General features: G+C 36.1%; 2 protein-coding genes across 3 annotated transcripts in view; one reads left to right on the top strand and one right to left on the bottom strand.

Annotated features, from left to right (window-relative positions):
- The first annotated feature begins 3,045 nt into the window (after positions 1-3,045).
- METTL21C (methyltransferase like 21C) lies at positions 3,046-6,500 on the top strand. The gene is made up of 4 exons (XM_032202774.1): positions 3,046-3,133; positions 4,057-4,199; positions 5,712-5,829; positions 6,104-6,500. The coding sequence occupies exons 1-4, from the start codon at positions 3,046-3,048 to the stop codon at positions 6,496-6,498; spliced, it is 744 nt and encodes a 247-aa protein (XP_032058665.1). The 3' UTR covers positions 6,499-6,500.
- Positions 5,937-18,005, bottom strand: part of TPP2 (tripeptidyl peptidase 2) — a 47,692-nt gene continuing 35,623 nt past the window's right edge. For both annotated transcript variants that reach the window (XM_032208066.1, XM_032208065.1), the window contains 3 exons: positions 16,743-16,950; positions 8,427-8,546; positions 5,937-7,793 (listed from right to left, as the gene is read on the bottom strand). In XM_032208066.1, coding sequence (XP_032063957.1) covers positions 7,704-7,793; positions 8,427-8,546; positions 16,743-16,950 — 418 coding nt within the window. In that variant the 3' untranslated portion in view covers positions 5,937-7,703. The remainder of the gene's footprint in view (positions 7,794-8,426; positions 8,547-16,742; positions 16,951-18,005) is intronic.

Consider the following 18,005-nt stretch of genomic DNA (forward strand, 5'->3'; position numbering starts at 1 on the left):
AAGAAACACTGATGTTTGTGCATGGCATGCTAAGCCCTAACTCACAGAGAACGCAGTGCAACTGCATTTCCCATTTGAGCAGATGGAAGTGGCTTTTGCCAAATAATTCAGATTAAAATGGACAACGCTGTATAACTTTGTGAAAGAAATAAATGTTTCAGCAAAGCGGTGTTCACAGCTGAAGTGACACAGTATTACTCAGTAACCTATCTTTTCTTCCCTTTTTTTCCTCCATGTAGTCAGATTTAAAACTCTTTCCAAGCAATGAAGGTTAAGAGGCAGAAAGTTTGTGCTTATAGAGGGTAAACTATAACTGTAAGGTTTATATTCATTGTTCAATTCACCCTTAATTATTTTATTACCTTGTTAATTTCATGTAACATTGATAAATAGACATAATTTTTTCAATTGTTCTCTTCCTCACGTTCTGAAGAAACCAAATGTGATTTTGTAAGCCATTTTGTTCATGACAAAGTCCATTAATGAAGTCAATACTAGTTTAAATACTTTGGAAACTACAAAGCTTAGATGATCTCCCTTCAGAATCACTTTACAAAGAAATTAGCTGTGAACAGAGAGCGCCAACAGTTTCTAAGGGAATAGATTTTGCTTGGCATATTATTATTATTTTTTTTTTGTAAGATGCATCATTTTCAATGAAATATGGATCAGAATAGTAAGAAATGTCAGTTCTAGTCACACAGCAGCAACTCGACCATCTTACGCAAAGGGCATGTAATAATGCAGACATCACCTACGTGCAATGAGCTTACTCAACACTGACTTTGTCTTCAGGTAGTTTGTCATTTAAAATAATAACACAAAGCTGTTCATCACTAAGCCCAAGACACTAATATACTTGAGTCCAGACTACACATAGTTTGTAACTAAAAAGAAAACAACAAATTTTTCCTTCAGTTCATGAAATGCATCACTAATAGTTATGTCAGCGAGCTGTATAATAGAATAACTTTCTATTTGCAAAAGCTACACCTATGAAAAGATGTAAATGCTGTAACATCTAGAAGTTCAGCCAAAAACCAAAGCCCATTGTGATAAGTGATATATAAATGCAGAGTGAATAATCCTTTTCCTCCAGAACTGTTCTCTAGGAACTCAGGCTCCTTATGGACTTAAGGACCATTCCAGGCTCACCACAGCATTAGCGTGAAATGTTCAGAAGACTGTCTTCAAGCTAGTTTTTCTCCCGGCCACGGCAGTCACCAGTTACTACAGATCCTTCTATTTTCATTTCATACTTTGCCAATTACATAAGCATTAATATATTTTCCCATAAATTTCCTACAACATTAATAACATGATCAGATTTTATTCTAGCTCCATATATATATATATGAAAAGGCATTACTGAGAACAGGCAGTATACTTTTGAAAAGTAAGGCTGCATAGAAACCACTGCTGTTTTCTAAGGAGACATGTTATCAAAAGTGAGAGGAAAAAAACCAAACACATTGATGCATGCACTCAAATGCCAGGGAATGCTGTAGCTGCAGCATTATCTTCAGTCTCCTATCTGCCTATCTCCAACACATCTTGAATTATATAAAAAAAGATGTGCAGCCAGAACTTGTTGCTAGCTAGATGGAAGCCCTCTGAGGGGAGAAAAAACAATAAACACACCAAAAAACATATCTGTAGAAGTCAAATTGCTTTAAAGCATTCTGTTTTTTAAACAGTACAGACTCACTGCCACGACTTTTGAGCAAATGCATTGCTACAGGACTCAGAACATAAATCCTGTCCTTGTGAATAAACAGAGTAGCAATAAGGAATATATCAGGTAACAGAAAAATTGCAATGGTGTCAGTAACATGTGTGCAAATAAAGCACCCACACAAGTCAGCAGTCACTCTGCCCCTTAAAAAACTACCTGCAGGCACTGCTGAGCCTCCGAGACCTTGCCAAACCTCTCCCCCTTCTGGACAAGATATCCAGAGAAGCTTCCTGCGATGTGATGCAACCCAAATTACACAACCCTGTCTGCAGGACATGTGGTGGAGAAATCATGCAAGCATGCCTTCTCGAGAATGGGCAGAGGCCAGTCATGGATAAGAACTGAGCACGCTCCAACCATCACAATACATGGGAAGGGTGAATTTGTACAACTTCTGGCCATAGGAAATCAAGATCCAGTTTCATTTATGTATGCGTGTGTATACCACTGATTAAAACTCACATTAAGCAAAAATTTTTTTGGCAGTTTCGTTTCTCCCCAGGCAGATTTAGATCCACCCCCATTCCCACTCTCTAGCTGGTATCAAGCAGCTCCTTAACGATGCTGGGTGCTGCCCACGTGCACTGGAGATGCAGAGCCACATGACACACGTGCTGTTCTCCAAAGCAGCTCACTCTTCCGATCTTCACACTGCAATTATTTCCTGACTGCAGTTCACTGCATCTCAATTAGCCGTTCACTGCAATTCAATTAGCTGTTCTGCAGGAGAAGGCAGAGGCGAAGGTAATGAGGAGGCAAAACCAAGAGCACTGGCTGCAGCAAATTAACCAGTTTTATCACAGGAATACCGAGTCCTGAGGCATAGGAAATGACACTGATAAAAAGTCGTAGACACTGAAAGGCAGTTCACCTTTTCCAGCTGTTGCTTCAGCCTGTCTGAACACCAAGGAGCTCAGTGTGCAAGGAGCTCACTATTCAGACTGATTAGCGGTATCAATTTAGCAATATTATGATAAATTGCTGTTGTTTGTATGATAAAATGAAAACTCTGACTTCGTTACCAGAAAGTGTGTACAGCATTCTCCTCCTGAACGGGGATGCTGCCTCTCATCATGGTTTCCTGCCCCCTCATCATGCCATAAAAACAAAACAGAACAACAAAAACAAAAAAACAAACAAAAAAACCCACAAACAAACAAAAAAAACCCACCACACCTAAACTTCTCACTTTCTTCTCCTTCATATATTATATGGAGTGCCCTCAAGCTTTTCCCTCCCCTCTCTATTTCAGCTCTTGTGCCATGATCTCTGCGCAGCAGCTACCGTTCCCAAACAAAATACAAAGAGTAATGGAGGAAGAAGCCTGTGAAGAGCAGTATGACTCTGAAAACTGCACTTGCAGCTCCACATGTGCATCATCAACAGAATCCAACTCAGGTTTAATCCACTTTAAATACTGCTACTGCATCTCACAGTTTCATTTTCCTTAGTCTTGAAATAGCAAATGTTACCGTCACTTTTCATTTTGAAGTCTATTTTTCCACTTCCCCCCATTATCACATTAAATCTAGAAAGAAGTACTCTTTCTCATAATTAAGAGAGAGATTTTAAAAGGTCTCTGGATTTTATTTAGGTATCTGAGGATTATTTCTCAATTAACATCAGAGAGATGATTATAACGTGCATTAATTGGGTTGGCACTATTGAAGCTGTGGTATTGCAAAATTTCAACACTGGCTAAATTGCTTGAACATCTACCATGGATACCAGGCTGCCATTAATTAAAATCCATGCAAACCAAACCAAACTTTTTCTCTGCAGCCGAAGTTATCATCTAAACACATCCTTGTATCATCTAAGCACATCCTGCTAATAGGCTTCCAACAGCAGCACAGTCATTGAGAATGGAGTGTCCTTGTTTTTGATGAGAGCAGGTGGAGTAGGTGGAGTAGTTAAGCTGAGCTCTCCTAAAAATCCATTTTAAAAGCCTCCATGCTCTGATGAGATACGCTAGCACAACTGCAGTAGTGACATTTACTGAACAGCATCATATATTTCAATACATACTTAAAAAGTGTATCTCACGAGCCTCCTTTTGTGGACATGTGATTAAAAAATGATACCACTAAAAAATGCTGCAATTTCTTCAATGTACAGTGTAAAATCGAACTTGGAGATGTTTTATTTGTAAAAAGAAGCTTAGCATCCCAGATCTCTTGGTCATCCTCTTCCTATAGCAGGCCTATCTAGTTAACTGAGTATATTAGTATAAAAAGATAGAAAGATGCAAAAATTTGGTGTTTTATTTGCTGCATATAAACACATGCATATAAAATACAAATTTCATCTCTCTCTCACAGATTCACCAGTAATTCTTAAAATACTGCAGAACTGGGTTCCTAGAGTTTCCCACTACTTTGACAAAGAGCACTATACTTATGTAGGCCACCAGATCGTCATCCAGGAATCCATAGAGCACTTTGGAGCAGTGGTGTGGCCCGGGGTAAGTATTTGACACAGCATCCAGAAGGTTGATATGACAGAAAAGTCAGTCATGACAACGGCATACAAATCTTAAGGAAGTTTCTTTAGATGACAGCAGAGGCTTCCTTGTGCAGAACCAAGCTGTGTCTTCAGCAGAAAGCTCTGCATTATGGCTAATTTAATACAGTTTGGACCAAAACAACTGTGGCACATAAATGAACAAAATGGTAAATTGTTTAAAATGTGCACCTTTAAGTGGAAAGGAGAGAAAAAAAAAAAAAAAAGAAAAACACCAACACACACACATCAATTTGTTAACTGGATGCAGATATTGAAAAAAAATATTTGGAAAGAGATGGATAGAAGCATTCAAGCTTCTTCCATGTTTCCAGTCACTGCTGGGATGTAAACAATCATCATTACTGGAAGGAAAATAAAGAAGAAAATTGTGAGAGATTAAATAAAGGAGTTTAATATGTTGCTTTTAAAGAACAGCCTGGAATAACTCCTTTGCAGTATAGAAAACCATACTTGCAAAGAGGTGTGCTCCGGTCTTTGCTCTCCCTGCTTGGAAAAAACAGAATTTTATGTAGACTCAGAAACGTGTCTTTAATTGGAACAGAGGGTCAACTGATGGAGACATGAAAATTAGGATTTCAGAATTTTCCAGATCAACATTTATTGAAAAAGCTCACAAAAAATGGTAGAGAATTTCAAAATAAAAAAGAAGCGTATGGTTAAGTGGAACAGTAGCTTATTTTGGTTATGTCAGAGCATCAATTCTCAAATTAATCAGGTGTCAGAATGCAGATGGTAAAACTTCCCAAGAAAACCAAGAGTGGCACAAAGTGGCCTGGTGATTCATTAGTTGTCAGCATTCCCAGAGCAGGTAGTCAGCGTTGTATTATGAAAAGCACAGTAGTTGAAACAGTAACATCACTCCAAAGAAGAGAAGCAAAAGGGCAAGTTAGTTTCTTTCGCATCTGTTTATATTATTTATGATTAGCAAATAAATTGGCAGTTTATTTTTTTTTGACACCTGTTCAGCAATACTTCTGTTCTCCTATGCAGCAGTAAATTGTCTTTGAAATTTACAGTATCATCAAGACAAGTGTTGAGTGGATAATTTTTTTAAAAAACAATTCCTTTGCAAAAAAAGTTCCAAAAATCTCTGGTGAAGCCCAAATCTATTTTATGATAATAAAGCATAAGAGTATTATAAACCATAACATGACTTTGTGCATATTGTTAAACTTCTTTTGCTGTTCTGTGTACAGTTCACACCTGAACTCTACTTATCTTGAGCTGTGAGAAGAATCACAAAGTGTATAGATGTGTGCAGCAAATCACAAAACCTGGAACTAAAAAGGAACTGTTCAATTAGATTGATATAAAAGAACAGGACACAATGCTTCTTTCCATATTATCTTTATGTTACAGCCTTCAGTGTTTTCCACTGTATAAAAAACAGCATAAAAAAATCAAAGTAAATGTTGTGCAGCTTAACTGATATGTGATACTGATATTTTAGGCACTGGCTTTATCTCAATATCTGGAATCAAATCAAGAACGATTCAACCTCAAAGACAAGCAAGTTCTGGAAATTGGCGCTGGAACAGGCTTAGTTTCCATTGTGGCCTGCATCTTAGGTTAGTAAGTTCCTATTTCCTTTGGATTTCTTATGAAATATAACCTAGATCTGCTCCTGTCAGTTTAAAGCAATGAAGCAACACTTGAAATTAGGCCTGTTTGACACTTTTTTTTTTTTTTTTTTTTTTTACAGATGAAAGTTATTGTCAAATACTGTTTTGTAAATAAAGTAACTACCCTAGTTAATGCTGAGAGAAGTAATACAGATAAAGTTATGTATCTGTATGTTCAACTATATACCTATGAATTAAAACAAATTAATATTTTCTTTAGGAGCTTATGTCACAGCAACTGATTTGCCTGAAGTTCTTGAAAATCTCTCATTTAATATTTCAAGTAATATACAAAATATGAATATCCACAAACCCGAAGTGCGAAAACTGGTATGGGGAGAAAGCCTCAGTGAAGACTTCCCTTCATCAACTTACCATTATGATTTCCTACTGGCAAGTGATGTTGTATACCACCATACAGCTCTGGATCCCCTGCTAGAAACAATGGTGTATTTTTGTCAGCCAGGGACAGTATTACTATGGGCAAATAAATTCAGATTCAGTACAGACTATGAATTTTTGGAAAAACTTAGCAGTATATTTGATACAACCATCCTAGCAGAATTTCCAGAGTCAAATGTCAAGCTGATCAAAGCCACGGTAAGAGAGAATTGAAGAAAAAACATTTACTGATTTTGATTTATTGTCAGCACCTTGCAGTTTGGAATGTGATACAGAATTATGGTGTACTCTGTGCATTTATGTCTGTAAAGCTCTAGTTGTATCTGAGTTTTGCATTATGAGTTACAAAAAAAACTTCCAAGAGAATGATACAGTGATTTGTTTCAGGTTCACACACAATTTTGTTCAAACAGACCAATTTCACTCCATTGAAAGAACAGCATTATTAGTAGTAAGTTAGTAGGAAGGCATTAGCAGAAAGCATTGATCTTCTCGGCTGCACTGAACTTCTGCAGTTTGTATGGTGAATTTCTATTTCAGCAAGTTTCATTTATCAGAGAAACCAATACAACGTTTAGCTTCATTATTTGTTTTTATTAATTATAAAATAATCTTTTAAAGTATCAGAGTGCACATGGTGTTTTTTGATCTTCAGTCTTGCACATTTATTCTGTTGTCTTACACTTTTAACATTATTAAACATATATGTATAGCTTTACAATACCTGATTAAGATTTAACTGTCTGGCACTTTTATACATGTATCAGCCTGTCCTGATACTCAGCTTCACGTGGATTTTTGAGTTTGCCTGAAATCACTCCAAAATGAAAATTTACAAGAGCACCTATGAATCAGCAATTCTTAGTTACATGTCGTAACAGTTTGAGAGGTTGAATTTTTCTTATAAAACAAACAAACAAAAAACCCACAAATGTAAACTCTTGCAAACAATACAGGTAATGATGTCCCATTACTTTAGTCTAATAAATAAGTTTTTAGCTACTCTTGAAGTAGCTTTAAGGCCTTCATACAATTGGAAATGAAATTAAGATCAAACGTTAAAATTCATTTTACTGTAAAAAATACAGAGCTTTTACAGGTTTGCAGTTAAAATTAACAGTTAAGAACCTAACGTGCATGCAGTAAGCTTTTTCAGCCTAATTCCAAATTCCAAATCCTTCGTGTTGGCAGTTCTGGCACATCCATTGCCAGCAATGGGATGCACAAAAAGGAAACTCCCTAATGACTGGAGTTAGGTTAACAGGTATTAAGCTGTACCCAGGTGCCTTTACTGATAAATACACACAATTTAATAATCAGCATTCAGCAATGAAAACATGCGTTCCAATAGAAAGTCAAACTTATCTTTTCATATCCTGCCCATATAGAATCGCTTTAGGTTTACATTTGTCACTTTTCTAGAATACACAATAATCAGGTGGATACATGACAGGAAGCCAGTTTTCAGTGAAAGTTGCACAATGAGTCCATCCAAGTAACTTCATTAGCTAAACAAAAACAAACATGAAGAAAAAGTGAGATGGATTTATTTAAACCCTTCCAACGAACACTCTCATTCACATCAACATCTTATTTATGTAGTCTACAATTAGAAAGGTAAGATTGGAGACCTGGATATCTTTGAATTACTTAATGCTGAAGGGGGAAAAGGAAAACCATTCCACATGATCTACAGTCTTCCAATTTAACGCACAAATATTTTGTAGGACAAAATTTTTAGGAGTTATTGTAATTCCTATTACTTCCTCACCTATAATCTACTAGCATTATTTGCAATTAATACTACTAACAATAGCAGTGGTTAAAACCAACATAATATGATTTAAATATACATACTTTTTTGCTGTTATCTCAACTTTTTTTTTTTATGTTCTACAGTAAGTTCCAGAAAGTAAGTCTGCTAAAAGTGATAATTACTCACAAATGAGATATTCTAGAAGGAAAAAAAAAAGGCCAAACCACAAAAACCTGAATGAAGCTGAAGTGTTAAAGTTTGGCGAGTTCTACAATTTAAAAGATAAAAGGGATTATACCTCTCTTATTAAGGGAGTATACCTCTCTTACTTTTAAACGTTTACTCATTATTAAGATGGCCCATTATTTTACTAGATAGACCTTACCTGAATGCAGTTTTTCAAGTTGTCTTTTGTTGGCTTTTCTTCTGCAAGTTTTGTTGCAAACTTGAGACCTCTGCCATACATTTTGTTTACCAATGCATGCTTATAGGCAAAAGTTAAGACCTACAATGTGAAAACAAACACAATTTAGATATTTCAATATTTGAATCCTACAAAGGCTTAGCAAAAAATAGATGATTTTGCTCAGGCAGCAGAAATGACTTAAAGTAAAACATATGCACAAAATAGTTTGCATTTTTCTTTGCAGGAAAACAGATTATTCACAGTAGTAGTTATAAACAAAAACTTCCTAGAGACTATTCTGACTTCCTGAACATGTCCAACTTTAGAATATCATATACAATACAGACTTCAAATTTTTTATTCACCACATTTCTAGCTTCTTTGGACTTTCATTTGCTAGAGGCAACTGTACAGTCTAAAATAATTGAAAAAAATATATTATCAAGAACCAGTCAGGTTTATCTTTGACCCACAGAAACAAAGACCCAATTGAGAGTTTTGATTCCTAGGAAATGAACTTACTTCAGAAACAAGTATGAACATATATACTGAATGATATATGTATGTATATATGTATGAGTATATATGTGCGTATATATATGTATACACACATATATACATACACACACACACACACAGAGGTATACACATAGTTATAAACAAGCAATGAAGACAGGTAAGCATGAAAACAAGCCTCAGATTTTGGCCAACTCCTCAACATTGATACTGTATTAAGAACAGATTATAAGAAAGCTTCCTCTTGATAGCGCAAACTCCAAAGAGAGAGTTTACAATACCTGTCAATGGTATAACCAGCACATACAAATGAATGTGTCTACTTCAAAGTTACGTAAAATCAGGTTCTGAACACTCAAACAGGGTGTTCAGGGTGATGCCAGACAGTTCATACTACTTCACCAGTTACAACACTAAGAATTAATGCCAAATTAAGCAGAGTTTCACGTATTTCCTTTGGAACACTCATAGTAAGTAGGTTTTATTATTATTTTTTTTTTCCCTCAAATAGTGACAGCACCGAAGTTGGAGAATATGGGATTGTTAGTGTTGTTAGCGAAGTTCTTATGAAATCTGGTATTAAAGTTTACTATTCATTTCCCCTCTCTTAGTATAATAGTTTTCCCTTTCCTCTCTGACTCTTCCAATAAAGTCGCATTTTTCCAACAATGTATACTTAAAACATAGAATTGAGAAGCTAATAGAAACACTCAAAGGATGTTAAAAAATAAGTATTTTGTATTACAATACAAAAATGTACATACTTTCCAGCAATAAGGACATCCCTACCCTGTAAGGACTGAAGACCCTTCCTAGTTTTAGCTACCAGAACACTTATACTGAATGTTAATTGCACACACAATCTTTGTGGAATCTACACTTAAAAGACTGAACTAGAAGAAATAACATGCTTAATTATCATGAAAGAAAAGGTGTGATTTTCAAGCTCTGAATTATATGCCAAGCACTTTTAACATAACACAAGTTGCTCGTTCTTCTATCTTCAAGTACTTATTTTGTTCTGTTAAAGTATTCACTTAAGCTGCAACAGCTTTTGAATACAATACTTACTAGTTAAAGCACAGACATATATGCAACAATGAGCTTACAGCACCATTCACATACAGATTTTCCAAATATCACTATTGGAAAAGTATTTTGCATGCTGGATTCTAAATCCAATTACTTTGAATATTTTCCTAAAGCAAAACACAAACGCTTCTGAGTAACTGCTCAGTGGGTCCATTAGCAGACTCAATTGGTCTAAACAACAAAAAAAACTCCCTTCTGGAAAGATGATAGAACCACAAAACAAAAACAGAAACAAATAAAGAAACCAAAATCAAGTGAAAGACGCATTGGAGCTCTCAGCAATTATAACATATTAGAGGCTAACCAAAAATAATGTCACTGCTCTATTAAGAAAGCTCTTACCTGACCCTGTAAGTTTTGAATGGCTACTGAACATCAGTGATAAAGGCAGGAGGAAAGCCACTTGACAGCATTTCTTTCGTAACAGGGCTTCCTAGAGTTTTTGTGGCAAGAAAACAAAGCATTTTACGAAACACCCTTGCTCTGGCCAAATAAAAGTTCGGGTATTTCTACATGAAAAACAAAAAAACTTCTGCTGGACCAAAAGTTTAAAACAATGCTCCAAGCCCTTTTGATAAAAGATGATAATTTCTGTCTTAGTGCTTGACAAAAAAAAAAAAAAAAAAAAAAAAGTCAGCTGTAAGCAAGTTAAGCAAAACTATTAAAAGTTTGTTAGCACTTCAGAAGTTAAGAATAACGTAATAAATGCTTTAAAATCAGTATAGATTTACAAGCAAAAAAATATAGGTAAGAAATAATACTTTATAACTTGTGCATATATTGGTTAATGTAAACCTTATAATTAAAATATCACAAGCTTTATAGTATCACAGTAATGGAGGTTATGATTCCTTGATATGTGTAAGCAAAATGTAAACTGGAGTGCTATTAAGATATAACATACAGCTGCTATCAGAACATGTAACATCAGCAAATAAATATATTATATACAAAAGCAGTTGCTATATGAACGAGTAGGAATGAACTCTCAGTATTTCATACTATTTCATAATTTCAATAAATATAAAGGCCAGCTTTCCTAGAACAAGTGACATGGACCAGAAATTGGCCAAGAACTATAGACAAAGGGTAATAAAAAAAAAAACAAAAAAACAAAACACTGTGCACTTCTAGAATAATGGGTTTGGGGAAATCACTGTTAAATACTACGTTAGCCCCAAGCTAATGGCCTGTAATAAGCATACTAAATGCCTGACCTGCAAAAGTAGTTGGATACAGAGCTCCTCATTAATTGCCTAAATTACTGATGGTTACATAGAGATAGATGTATATTTTAGATTATAAAGTTCTGAAATGATCTCAAGACATCTGAAAGGCTGAAGCATTTTAAAGCCTGAAAATGCTCTTTAGAAACCAGTATGTTTTAAATTCATCAATACTAAACTCCTTAATAAAACCATTTCCAATACATAGGAAAAGGAAAACAGACTTATATAATCAGTTACTTCATTATTTGAACTGTTCATTAAAACATACCTACACTTACAAATAATGACAATGCTAGGTTCCACAATATAACCTATAGATAATACACCCCAACCACTTGTAAGAATGCTGAAGTTGTCATGCTTATTACTAGCGATTGATTTTTTTCAGGTTCATACACATCTATGGCAATAAACTAAAGTTTCTTGGCTACCTTTGCTGACTCTCTGCTCTATCAAATGGCTCATTACAAATAAAAACAATATTCATACAAAAATCTACTCATTTTCTAGAGAGGGAAGGGAGTTCATGGAATTGACTATACAGCAACGAGCTTTTGACAGTGACTGAATATGATCAGTTGGAAGAGACAGCTGCACCTGAAAGTAATATGAAAAACACTCCAGGCTAAAGATGTTTAAAAGGCAGGATGGAAAGGTCTGGGTATTTTATTTGTTTACTTATTTTTAAACATGACTTTTTCCTTGTCCCCAAACAGCTAATTTAAAGGTTAACAGGCACTAAATTCTACAGATGAGTCAGTCCCAGTAACAAGCAGGCAAATCCTACTAGTCTTCTGTAACAGTTTTGTTTAAAACTGGGGATTTGGGCCAAAAATTTTTGAAATTATGTTCTGAGTAGAAGAAAAACTGCAGATTTTACATTCCAATGCTAAGCACACCTAAAGCACTATCACTAATGTGTTACCATAATCAAATACTGGCTGAATAGAACTGCTTCAAGTTGGGTGTGTTTGAAATGCTTTTGTGCACAGAATACTTAAGTATTTTCTTTCATGTGTCATTTAAAATTAAGCTTCAGAAACAAATCATCTAACTACAATAGCTGAAAGTGTGAACAATATACTTACTATCAAGAGAGCACCAACTTCCCTGCATACTTGCTATAATGATGACAAGCATGACACTTCAATGGAAAAGAGGAAATTAAAGTAACTTAAGAATGCTCTGTGGTAACACATGCTTCAACAGCAGAAAAGAGGTGAAACCAGTAATAGCACTTGATTTACTAGATGGTGAGCAGAAACACACATCTGTGTGTGATGATATTCTCAGCTCACCTTTAGAAACAACACAGAAAAGATTTTCTTTCAGTTTTCAGAAATTCACTTAGCTTTGCAATTATTTTCATCTGGATGAACTTTGACTTAAGTGAAGCTTTGAAGTAGAAGCACCATGTTTCTCTCAATGCAATATTTCTATCTAAAGCCATACAAACACCCAAATCATTGCTGCAGTAACTCTAGTGCTTCTTTTCCATTTGTTCGCACCCAGTTGTTCTGTCTTCTGAGCATCAATGACCCAAAGCCATGTTCATGTACAGTAAAGAGCTTCATGTTTTCAGTTCCAACCTCATACATTAGAATAACTTGGCTGCCTTTTGAGGACTCCTTCATTTGAAGGACATTTATACGAGGCCTATACCTGATCCTAACTCATTACTTCAAACTTTATCTGTCCTTCTTCCAAACTTCTGTTCCTCAAAAGGCAAGGCAGTCATCCAAGGCTAGGCAATACAGCCAAGCCAAAAACACTTCATTTTACCACTCCTGCCTAAGTCTGCCCAGAGTATCGTTACAGAAAAACTATTAGTCATTTTCTTGGTTACTATTAAGATGAATTTTGCCAAGCACGGGTCAGCTGGAGATCTTCATCAACAGAATGGATGCTTTTGCCCTTACTCGAGCAACAATACCTGGTTATGTATTCTAACAATCTTTGCATCTGTTTTGAGCCTTCAGTATTACTTTACAAAATTAAGTCCTCAACACTATTCTTAAACTCCCCTCCTCAAAGGATGCAAGCTACATGAACAGTAAGGTTCCTCTTGAATTTTCAAAACTTAAAATTTTCCTCTACCAGTCTTCAAAATAAACTTATGCACTAAGCAGCTTAATTTGTTTTTAAAATAGCAAAATACTCCAGAAGTAAAGCAGAATATTGCATGTAACACTGAGCTGGAAGCTTACAGGACTGCTTCTTCTGTGTAGATAAAAAGTTACAAATGAGGAAGACCAAATGCCACTGAAGATATTTAAAGCATTCTATTGGCCTGTCTATAGGACAGAAGACACTTATATTTGTTCAAGCAGAAGGCTGAGAAAGTTTTAAGTACAACCCTACTTTTGAAACTTGTCAGTCATGATAAAAATAAATGAACACTGACAAGCCAGCTTGAACATCAGATGCAGTTTGGCAGAAGTGGGTAGAACGGAGGAACTATGAATGTTGAATTCGGTTTTTGAAGAAAAGCAACAGCCCATGACACACATGTATTGCTATTCTCAGAGTTTACAATGAAATATAAGAGGAATATAATTGCGTTTTTCCCCCTATGCTTTTTTGCATCAGGCCATACCATAATAAATTCTGTAGTCTTGGAGATTAATAGTGATCCTTAAAAAAGCATAATTGGATACTCATCATGTGTGGTCATTTCAAAAACATTAACATAAGTAACACTCCTTCACTGGCTGGAAACCACAGTGCTAACAGCTGAAACATCTGGTTTGAACTGTGTAACTGCTAACTACAGCTAGATCTCAAGAAAACTACCAGATGAACACGACACCTGTTAGAAATGGAAATGAAAGAATATGATCAGCAGCAAGCATAAAAATTCTTTAATAAAATAAAGAAAAAAACCCCAAACTTTTCTTTATAAAAATAATTCCCCTTACTCCAGCCTTGGTCCTTTTATCCCGATCTGTTAGTAGTGAAAATTATTACAGCGCACTATTATCTCCTTTTAAACCAAGGTTCTCAATCCCACTAAGACCGAAGTAATTTCACACTATTTTCACTACTCGTCCCTTTCAGTTTCCAGAAAGAGAAAATATAAAAGTAAAAACATGAAGAATTAAGTCTCAGTTCCAATAATCACATGAACAGTTTACTAAGTAGCAGCATATATTTCTTTCCCTTAAGACTTTTGCTTATTTTATTTGTAGCTACCGCTCGGGTTAGAATTACGGAACATTATCATTGGAGAGATGAGAGGACATATCCATCATGAGGTCTTTTGAAAGACTGATAGCGAAACTATCACTGCATAATTACCGACCAGCACACAGGCTTATAGATCACAGAAAGGATGAAGAAAAGCACCGCAGAAACTAACAAGCTACGCAAACGTATTGGGTTTTCATAGCAAGGGCTTGGTAGCACGGGGCTGCAGGGCTGGTCAACCTAGAACAGGTTGCCCCAGATCACGTCCTATCAGGTTTTGAGTACTTCCAAGGACAGACTTCAACACCCACATGGGAAACTCATGCTAGCATTGGATCGCCTTCACAGTAGAAAGCTTTTTCTTATGCTTGAGTAGAAACTCACATGTCTTTGTTCCTGCCCACGGCCTCCCGTCCTGTCACTGAGATCACTGTGAAGAGCCTGGCTGCCCCAGCACCACGTGTCTATTCATGTTGAAAAGATCTACTTCAGGCTCCACTTCTCTAGGCTGAAGTCTCAACCTCTCCTCATACAACAGATGCTCCAGTCCCCTAATCATTTTGTGGCCCTCGTAATATTACTCACACTAGTAATCACAACTGGCAATACAGGGCAATTTGTTCAGCTGTGGGAGATCACAGAAGACAAACTGTATGTACATGGGCCAGACGGGTAGGGTAAGTGAGGCTACGTATGGGTCCAACACAGTCAGGCTGCAGAAGAGCATGGGACGACGTACCTCCTGTGTCATTAGGAGTAGCGTGATAGACTCATTTTCTCCATGTTCAGAAGCCACCAGGTTCAAAATACCCTGAGCACTCTAGAAGATTTCTGCACTAAAAGCATCCCCAATGAGTTTAGATTTCAATTTGACTGGTAATACCAAGAGGGAAGCAAACAAGCAAACTGCATAATATGACAGAAGTAATTTATATATGAAATGCTACTACAAGGTTAAAAAAAAGTTGGCCATTTAGTTCTAATTTAACCATACAGAAGAATCCATTTTCAGAGCAAAACTTGAACATGCACTTAGACATGGATCCAAGAGAGGTTCAAATCCCTAATCTGTCCAATTCAAGCCAGAATTACTCACTCCAGACCAAAACACTTTTCTTGATCAGCTTCTGACAGGATGACTATACTGACAGTTTTCCACTGAAAATATTCCCATAATATTTACAACCAAAAGATGAAAGTAGGATAGGTTTCACTACACTGGAACACAATTCTGCATTTAAAGACAGGCAGCAGGAAAATCATGTCACACAAAACATGATTAAAGCATAAAATCTGCTACCATGGGATACTGTAATTGGTTAAAGATTAGAAGAAGATGAATGCTTAGAAGATGTATGTGTACGAGAATATATACACTGAGAGAAGTGAAGGTAGACACCATCAACCTTTATGTTCAGGCTGCCAGCTCAAGCACAAGTTCTTATCCAAGAAGAGTCTTTACTATCGAGGAAATTAATTTTTTTCTTTTGTGACTAGCTGAAGTGCTTTGGCAACTTAACTGAAGTATAAATAAATACATTGGTCACTTCATCTTCCACTAACACAGCCATACGTAGAGTTACACACAACAACTAATTAAATAATACAGAATAGCTCTACCATTAAACACACAAAATCAACTCAGTAAACTAAGAACTGTACAACTATAATGCCACTATAATGCCTCAAGGGATTTTTCTTCTGCAATAGCTGTCTTCAATGAAGCAGACAAACTTAAGTCTCAAGATTAGGAACCTTGAAATAACAGGGAATTTTGTGTTAATCAATTTAAGAGTAATCATTTCGAAGGGTTTCTTCTTTCACCTCCATAGACATTACTGACAGTAAAACACAAAACTTCTCTTGTCCATAGTGCGGAAGGCTACAGAATACAGGACTGAACAGAGTAGGGATGCTGCACACTTGCGTACAGCTAGAACAGCTCAGAGGTTAACCAAAAACACTGCCTGAAAGGTACAGAAAGAAGCAGTTTGATAAAACAAGCACCTTTTTCACGGAAATCTGATACCGTTCTATGCCCCTCCTGTAACCTCTACATTAATATGCAGACAGCCATCTTTTACCACAGTTCTGATAGCCTTCACAAAACCCCTGTGGAAAAAGGTCATTAAAGAAGCACAACTTATGGGGACAGCATGAAAAAGTAAAAGAAGAATGTATGAGGCTCTGCTCACAAAGGTGGTGCATAATTCTGGGAGAGATCATCTAAATATACAACATGCAAAAGAAAAAGTCTGCTCTGCTCTCTTACCTTGCTGTCAAAAAGATCAGTCCATTTTGTTGTTTCCCAGAACGTCTCTGTCAAGGCTTCTGAGCAGCTCTCGTGATCTTCATCTTTGCCTTCAGCATCACTGGAAGCAGCCCCATCTTGGGCCTGCAGATGAAGAAGCTGGTCAGCCAGTGCACTTCCTTTCCGACAAAGTGCGTCCACTAAAGTACTTTTCTGTTTTTCCATTTCACTAGAAAAAAACAGCAAGAAAAAAAATATTAAGGACTTTTCACAGATACATCATTACGAACAGAATCAGTACTGACTTTAGCTGTAATCAGCAGTTAGCATACACAAAATGAAAATAAGCACGCAGACCATTTAAAAAATAAAGCTATTTACCAAAATAAAAATAATTTAAGAAAAGAGAGAGATACTCTGCATTACACAAGCTCAATTGTTCTCCCAACCCAACATTTTTGGTGTTTTAAGGCAAGGGTAACTTGGGATTTGAAAACTGAGTAAGCCAGAATCTAGAAATACAGCTTTACAGTTCTTGGCATTATAAACGGAGTCAAATCCAGCACTAACATAAGCAGATACAATTCTGCTGACTTCAAAGGGATTGCATGCATTTAAAGCACCACTGCATTTGGTGTTCAATTTCAGAAGTTAGATTCAACCACATGATCTAATGGGTCAACCTCCCGAGAAATGTTTAGAATGAAATGTATTATGGCATAACTTTGTTTTTATATCAGCAACTCTAGGATTATATGCAAATATTCAGGCAAGTTAGAACAGACAGACTCATTTTACAACTGAAATCTGTATTTTATCTAAAATAACAAACAAATGTGCACCTCCTCTTTTAAGGGATTTATCTTCAAATCTGTTGCTTTTGTATTTGTGACTAAAACAACACCTCAACATGCACTACAAAATCCACCAGTTATTCTCCACACTACAGTGTCATGTTCCAATTACTGTCTTCCTAAGGATGTATACTGGTAATTCAGAGGAACATATCTAAAACGAAACTAAAAATTCTCAAAAATATTCATAAGCACAAGTGTGGTCACCATGCCTTTCACAAATTAAATCTTTGGCAAGTGGTTATTTCTAAAACTGCTGTCAATTTTGCCCTCTAATACATAGCTGAAAGGTCGCCAGGTATTATGAAAAGGCAGGTAGCATTCCAAACACCCAGCTTCATAGCAAGGTCCTAGTGTTCCCTCTGATTTGAGATTTAGCTTTATACAAAATCAATACCCTGTTTTTTGGTCTTTACATCCTGAAAGCACC

The sequence above is a fragment of the Aythya fuligula genome, chromosome 1 (assembly GCF_009819795.1).
Source record: "Aythya fuligula isolate bAytFul2 chromosome 1, bAytFul2.pri, whole genome shotgun sequence".
NCBI lineage: Eukaryota > Metazoa > Chordata > Aves > Anseriformes > Anatidae > Aythya > Aythya fuligula.